Genomic DNA, 8,051 nt, shown 5'->3' with positions numbered 1-8,051 from the left:
TTCGATGATATTATCGCGCGACTTGAGCGATGCGAGCCGGAGAGGTTGCTTAATCGAGTTGGTGCGGGCCATCGAGAGGTAGTGTGTCGTCCAGCGCGTCATGTTCGCGGGGATGTAAGCGAGAGCCTTGCCATTGGTCTCCTCCTGCGACGCGTCGAAGATTTTACGGACCTTGCCATGGTTATTAAGCCAGCTGATGAGCGCCGCTGCTTCCTCGGCCGTCTCGTTTGCCAGGGCATAAACGGCGAAGTAATCTCCAAGGATAAGCTGAAACTGTCCTATCATAAGTCCAAGAACAGAGAAAATGAGCGCTTGCCACGCACCTGGTGTGCCCAGCATGATGGGACAAGCAGCCAGCGTCGCGCCTTCCCGAGCATCTTCCGCCCCGCCAGTGAACCCCCATCGGCGTCGGTGCAGAAGGCCAGCACACGGACATTCTTCTTCGCCTCGAGCGCATCGATTTTCCGACCGAGGAGCTCACATAATGACGCCCCGTCCTTCTTCTCTGCCGTGACTTCCTCCAGTTCAAGTAAGTAGCTCTAGAGAAACGGTAAGATGAGCGACAGCGGAGGAGGGAAAGCACGCACTTTGTGATCGACATTGGCATTCATGCCGTTCAGCGAGTTTTTCGTCCGGTCCTTCCACCCATCGATCATCAGGAAAAAAGTGGATCAATTGTAAGTGCTGTTAAATCAGATAATCATGATCTAGCTTGGTAAGCACTTATAGAGTACCACAAGTGCTTATAGTGCACTCCCCAGACTTTTAGTGACTTATATACCTTCTAAAAGCACTTTAGCTAGGTTATAATATACTCCTAATCATTTTGGAGAGAATATAACTGCAATATCATTCTTTTAATATATCTACAATTGAAATATCATCCTTTTTCTATACTTGTAAGTGTCTAACTTGAATATATATTATTTACAAAGGGTTGCAAGCCTACTGAAAAAACTTGTGATATGTCTGCAGATGATTCCATATTTTGATTTAAATTAAAGTGAAATATCATAGTTATCTGCAGCCTGTGCATCCCCAATGTCCTCCCCATCCTCAGGCCCTAAATCAGGCTCACCAGAGTCAGAGTCAGAGTCAGACTCACTGTCCCACTCTGAGTCTCTGTCAGAACCAGACTGTGCAGCCAAATCCTCCTCCTCCTCCTCCTCTTCAAGGTCTGAGTTGTCCAGCTCTGGTTCCAAGGGCTCATCCTGCCCCAGGACAGACCCCTCTGACTCAGTGTCAGTCAGAATCTCATTAACCTCACCATCAGACCACTCCTCAATCTCCATTTCAGCAGCATCTGGCTCAGGATCTGGAACAAAGACCTGATAGGAATGGCCCACGCCACCACCATAATAGCGCATCAGCATGTCGCGATCAACAAAGCTATTGATGGGATCAGACCATAGTTGCCTAATTTGGTAATAACTCACAAGTTCACATAGTGGTAGAGCCAGTCTTGTCGACCATTAGGCCGGCCAAGTGATGGGATGTCGGAGTTGTCGATGAGCCCGCGCGCGAAGGCAGGGATAAGATGGGCTTCACGGATGACCTCGTCAGGGTTGACAAAAGCATATGCGGTATCGTCAAGCTCGGGAACAAACTCGAGGCGGTGAAGTCGTCGTCGTTTAAAACCACCGCGCCAAGATTTGTCTAGCCGGAAGCGGCGGACCCAGAGAAAGGTGACAGGAACAGCAGCTGAGACATAGCCACGGAGTTTGTGTTGAACGTCACAATGGAAGATGCCAATGACACGGGAGTACTCGAAAGGGTGGTCATCACTGGTGTCCTCGGGCGATAGCGTCATAATATCAGCGTGGGTTCGTGAGTTCATAGAATCTTGTCCTCGACGCACATCGTAAGTCGTAAAGTTGACTCGGAGAATCTTGTGAATATAGATGCGGTTGTTGACAATGAACAGGTTGTTGCGGTCATTGGCGGAATATTTGGATCCATCGCTTGAGTAGTCTGGATGCAGTATACGTGCCAGGAGATGATTTTTAAGGTCGCGTCGGAAGTTCTGTAAAGTTAGATCAGTAAGATCAAAGTGTTCCTGAGAACTGACCTTAATGGCTGGGTCACCAGTATTTTCATCCAGCCAGTTATCCAGAGTGAAATAAAAGTTACGACTTTGGGAAATATGATGAGGGAAATCGGGTGGCGTATACGGAAGAGATTCAGAGTCAGCAAAGCTCAGAGTAGTGCCAGTTGATTTGGCTCGCGCCTTGGCTGTGCCTCGTTTGCGCTTGGATGAAGTGTCAAGAGTTGCGATTGGAGGGGCAGCAGCAGCAGCCTGGACCTTGGTTTGAATGCGTAGTAGCTCAGCCTCACGACGCTCGAGATTAGAGATCTGAGTAACAGCACCATTCTTGCTGGTCCGGCTGTAAAAACCCTTGCCTCGCTTGTGTTCGAGTTCCCCCTGAAGTAGAGTCAGGTCAAGTATTAGAAACTGGTTAAACACGTACTGGTGCGGTCGAATATGAGTCAGTCGTTCCAAAGAAGGGGATTTCCACTGGGTAGTAACCAATCAGGTGCATTTTGACAGTCGTGAGGTTAAATGCTTTGAACTGTGGGCTGGAATCAACGGTTGATGTCGGGGCCTTCCGTGCAGCCTTCTTGCGGCGGGCAGCCTCCTCCCGAGGAAGCTCCTTTGTGACAAAGTGTTCGCAGGTCGATTTCGCGAAACGGCGGAGTTGATAGCCCAAGTCCTTTGTTGCCTCTCGGAGTCGCTCCAGTGTCGCATCCGTATGCATACGAAGCTTGGCTAGCGCATGAAAGTATGCCATACTGAACAACAGGTCTTGGATGACATCATTGTCACCATAGACATCATCGTCCAACAGGCCTTCAAATACAGGCATGGCACACTGGTAGTGATCAGCCACTAGAAGCATGGCCTAAGAGTAACGCACCTGCAATAAGTCCTCGTAGTCCCGGGCAGCAAGACGTTTCATTGCGGATGTGTTGTTCGTAAACCGCCAAATTGTGTCTCGACCAAAGGCTGGCATCTGTCGATAGCGCCAGTTGAGGCTAGTGATAGCGTCACCAGCGTTGGCAACTAAGATGCGGATCAGATGGACAAAGGTCATTTTCCAGACACCCAGCTCCAGCTCATGCATAAGATCAGGAGCTAGCATCTGGAAGATGTCCCACGTGAAGGTGGACACGTTACTGAAAGCATTCTGGAAAGCGGCTAAGTAACATGCCAGATATCAGAAGGCAGCATACCATGACGGGAACGTAGGATTCCGGTCCCAGGATGCGCTTGACAGCAGCTCCATACGGGGCCAGGTTCTTGTCGTATACCTTAGCCCGGGCACGTCGAACAAGGCCACGATGGCGATGGTCATCAACACGGTGGAGTTTGGCTCGTCGTTTATTGTCGTTGACAGTGCCCAGTTGATTGAATTGGTCAGCCGTCAGAAGACATCGTGGGCAGGGACAGCGGCTCAGACTGCGTATTGTGGCCAGAAGAACCCTGTCAGTCATCAGTTAGGCTCACTCGTTTGTTGATCTCATACTTCTCGGGATAGTCGGCTGAGTATGTGAAGACGCGGGAAGTAGAAGCGCCGCCAGATATTGTCAGGACAGAGAATTTCAATCCCATGCTCGCACGCCTCCATGAACTTGTCGTCGAGGATAAGCCGCCATATGGTGTGGAAAGGTTCCCGCCGACAGTGCGTAAGCATCTCCGAAGTTGGCGCTTCACCCGTTGTTGTCTTGAACCAGTCGAAGAAGTCATCAGCAAGCTGAAGCCGAAATTAGCAGTAACACGACGATGGGAAGCGAACACACCTTTGGCATATAAGCAATGTGATGGCAAGCTCGTGCTCGTGGTTTCCCCCGCACCCACTTTGACTGATTACCAAAGAACAGGTAAATCGGCCAGAGTGCTGCCGTCCCAAAGTTGGCGAGCTGCGTTGAGTCGGACCAGAACATCAGAGCCACTATACAGCGCTCCAATGTGCAGCCTGGCTCCCGTGGGCTACGCTGCAGCTCCTCGTAAGTGCGGATATAGGCATCGGATGAATAGATTTCGTCATAGACGCGCTGCGTTGGCCCATCGGTAACCGGCTGCCACCATTGGCGAAAGGGCGTGTAGTGGAAGAAGCGGGAGCTGGAATCGCTTAGAACAGTCTTCACCGTCTCGGTCAGGCTGCGCAAGCGGAGCCCTTCGATCGTGTACTTGAGCGGACCCTTCATCCCTTTTCGTGGGTCGGGAACGTCTATTTCGACACTCGCAGATTGCCATCCATCCTTGACCTCGCTTTCAGTTCCCCCCGAATCTATCCCTTCCCCCCGGAGATAGTTGTCGAATCGTTTGGTTTGAGCTTTAATGTCGAATGACATAAGATCAGCAACATTGAAGAGCGGGGACTTGAGATAGTCCAGCAAACGCGCACATTCTCCAATGCTCTTCATCGCTGAGCCTGTCCACATCCAGTTCATGAGACCCCAGACTGTGAAGTTGCCAAAAGGCCCATACGATGCTGATTGGCCCACAGCCGCTAAAGCATCTGCAGGCGCGGCCAGCGGTGACAGTCGAGAGTCTCCTGTGGCTGGAAAGGACTCCACGGAGGCGGTCGGGACATCAGATTGATCAGCGAGTGAGGTATTGCCGTCAGGGTTATGAGAGGGAGTGCATGGGTACTCGCGGAAAAGACCAAAGCCATTTCGTGATGTGTTTCTAGCCTCCCACTGAAATGGCACCGACTGATCAGGCTCCTCGAGCTCGTCATCTCGATCGGGCGGAGGTGGCGGAGGTTCGGGCAACTGCGCAAGAATTTTCCATGTTGGGCGTCGATTTCGTACGGGTCGCAAAGGAGATGGTGGAGGGAGTGGAGGATCTGACTCTGGCTCAAGATGTGTTTGTGGGTGGGCCATATCGGTGTCATCAGGTTCCGACATCACAGCAGTGTTGTCGTCGAAGGTTGCAAGAGAGTCAGAGGTAGCAGCGTAGGGGCCACTAGCAGTTGAAGACTATAAATTGATTATAAGCTACTGCGGTCATGTACAACAAGACAGACCAACCTGAGCAACAAGAATCTCCGCATCTCCTATCGCGACAGTGGTCGCTAGCCCAAGTTCCTGTTTTCGACGTTTCTTCTCTTGATGAGCTCTGAGTGCAGCATCGAGGGAGCTGTCAAAAGCGAGCGAGCTCGAATGACCCATCTGGCTCTGGTGATTTGCTAGCTTCTTCTCGGCTTGCGCATCCTTCGCATCCACCCACCAAGAACATGGACCATCGGGTTGACACTGAAGCTTTGACAACATGAGAAGGGCGACAACGAAAAAGCAGCTCGCGATATGCATGCCCGCAGGTGCAGGCTTGTCGATGGTGGTCGGGTCTGAGATAGATCGAAACAGGGGGAAAGGGGCAGTGAATGAATTTGTCGTCAAATCTACACCAAGGCATATTCTAACATTGGTCCATCGAAGTCTTCATTGTCTTCAGATGTCTCATCCGTCAGATATGTAGAATCGGCAGGCGGGAGCTCCGACGGAGAAAGGTGAAACTATGTGGAGTTAATATCGATGAGTGGAGAACAAAACACTTACCCTTTGCGCCCAAATGACAAGATTACGAGCCTAATTCACATCAGCTCATCGAAGACGAAAGGAAAACACAATGACGCACAATCGCAGCATTGGGTAAACACGTCGATAGCAGCCAACAGCGACCAATGGCAAAGTTCCTTGAGACAACCCGGATATGCGTCACCAATGACTTCGAACACCACCAAGGCTTCGGAGAGTTCTCTCGTGGGTCCCATCGTCGAAATATGGCGCGGACTGACCGAGCCCGAAATAACGGGCGCTTGAATGCCTCCCAGAGAGAATTGAATCATTTGGAAGTAGACATCCATGCTCTACCAGAAGTTATAGCAAACAACAAGACGGCAGCAGTACTACTCACTGGATTGTACTCCCAGGATATTTCCTGTAGCGCTTGTGTGGTAGAAAGTTCGCGCGAAAAGTCGTAGAGTTTGACCAGCGTATTTGTTGGCTCGGGAGGTAGATACTTGTGGGCTGGCCCGGGGTTGTAGCCCAGTTCTTCGCCTGCTGTTGACAGCGGTGAGCTGCCGCTACCCAGCAGAGTTCTGCCTGAATAGACAGTAGAGAGGCGGGGTTGGATATCATGATGGTTTGGCTGTGTTGTCGTATCAGTAGACGAAGAAAATCAGCAGACGAGACAAAACTGACCGTTGAGGGTTGTACCACCGTGTGGCCGGCCCCGACATCGGTAGCGAAAGATCTAGATTGAGTAGGGGACTCAGTATCCGACTCGTATACTTCGCTCCAGTTGTCGGGCCATGGCCCATCGTAGCCGCCAAAAATGGGTCGCGAGTTGCCGACAAAGGTCGGGGACATCTGCTTCAGGGACGGGACTTCTTGCGAGCGCTCGTAGGATTCTTGCCTCGATATCTGGCGAGAGCTCTGGCGAGGCCATAGCTGGCAAAACCTCGGCCAAGCCCGACGGAGGCAAATTTTGCATCAGCACCACATGGGTGGTGCACAATGCCCAGCCAAGAGTGGATCGCTGAGTACCGTTGGCCGTAGAGTTGTGTCGCCCATCGTGCGAGAGATGAAGTCGAGGGGTTGTCTTGTTTGTTGTGGAGTTGAGGACTGGGACTTGTGGCAGAGGGAGGAGGAGCGGCGGAAGAGCGCGCGCCTTATCGATGGCGCGTTATCGATAAGGCGCGCACAGGTGACTAGAGCAAATGTTTCAGCAGGGAAAATTGTATAAGACGGTGGACGCACCGGTAGAATGGCCATCGTTCCTTTTGCTCCTTCGCCCATGCCCCCACTGAGTGACCAAACTAACACCATATCCTCCCAGGGCGCCATCCGGCATGTATTGGAGCAGCTGACACGCTCCAAAGTCGGTGTCAGGACGCGTCGCAGGTGGGTGGTATTTCGCATCGTCGTTGTTACTGACTGAAAGTTGGCAGCGTGCCAGATTCAGATGACCCAGATGATCCGGCACCCAGTGCCGGCACAGCTTCCACGGACCCTGCTTCCGACGGCCATGGCAGCCTGAAGTGGTTTGGGCGCAACGCCGGCCGCAACTTTGGGCCCACTCTCAAACTTCTTCCCTGCTTCAGCCGCCAGCTGGTTCGCCTTGCACGCGACGAAGACGACCACGCGCCAGTTGAAGACCCCAAGATGTGAGTGGCTAGCTTTTGTGATCAAGCTGACTCTGTACAGCGTCGCGCTCGACAAGCGGGTGTGGGATTACTTCAAAGCACGTATTGCTCACTTTGAGGACGACCAAATCGCCATCGGCGGTGACAGCAACCTCCGCAAGGCATATTGCGCCGAGGTGCGTGGTCATCTCAGTGTAGTTCACAGCTGACAACTCTCCAGTTGCATGCGGGCATGCGGGGTTCACGAGCGGACGATGCTCGTGTCCTCCGTGTCAATATCATTGAGCTACTCAAGATTTTGTACAAAGACAAGGCCGACCGCGAGTCTCTGGCTACGCTAACTCCCAGCATCAAAGTCGACTGCGGCTTTGTCAACGATGTAACAGGACGTCTGTTGTGTCCCGCTAAACTCAGCCCAGACTCTCAGTATGCCCCGGCTAACATCCTGGTTGAGCTAATATTGTCATCAGCACCCTCAACAACATCCGCGAAAGGCAACACAGACGTTGAAGCCACAGACTTCCCATGGCTCGTTTACCCATTCGAGCACGTTTACGATGCGGGTGACATCGAGGCCGGATTCATGGAGAATCCTTTGCTCTATATGGTATAATTCTCTTCTCATATTTCCAACACCGACAACTTCAAAGGCTGCGCGCGTCATCTACCTAGGATTACAAGCTGCCACAGGCGAGCGACAAGAATCCCGCAGGGCTGGGAATGCTGCGCTCAACGGAATCACCGCGCTCAACGGCCGCGAGATAGCTTATGTTGCTCTGCAGGTAAGACTCATTCTAGTCATTCATGTCGCAGTTGCTCAGTTTTTTAGGTTCGCTTTGCCCTGTCTTCTGCGGAGAAATGGAGTGCCATGGATGGCCTCTTCGACTACAGAGTGTTTTA

The 8,051-nt window shown here is 51.9% G+C and overlaps 1 protein-coding gene across 1 annotated transcript; it reads right to left on the bottom strand.

The window, feature by feature from the left end:
• Positions 1-998: 998 nt before the first annotated feature.
• Positions 999-6,375, bottom strand: MIND_00006900 (uncharacterized protein; the record flags this gene model as incomplete). The annotated part of the gene is made up of 12 exons (XM_037357043.1): positions 999-1,389; positions 1,437-2,023; positions 2,069-2,422; positions 2,469-2,870; positions 2,916-3,185; positions 3,232-3,481; positions 3,619-3,752; positions 3,799-4,983; positions 5,035-5,405; positions 5,642-5,873; positions 5,921-6,154; positions 6,208-6,375. 12 exons carry the CDS (start codon positions 6,373-6,375, stop codon positions 999-1,001), a joined length of 4,578 nt encoding a protein of 1,525 aa, XP_037224953.1.
• Between the last annotated feature and the right edge of the window lie 1,676 nt (positions 6,376-8,051).

The sequence above is a fragment of the Mycena indigotica genome, assembly GCF_014461135.1.
Source record: "Mycena indigotica strain 171206Taipei chromosome Unknown Mind.scaff0001, whole genome shotgun sequence".
Lineage (NCBI taxonomy): Eukaryota > Fungi > Basidiomycota > Agaricomycetes > Agaricales > Mycenaceae > Mycena > Mycena indigotica.
Note: the sequence above shows the minus strand (reverse complement) of the source record. Positions and strands in the feature narration are given on the sequence as shown.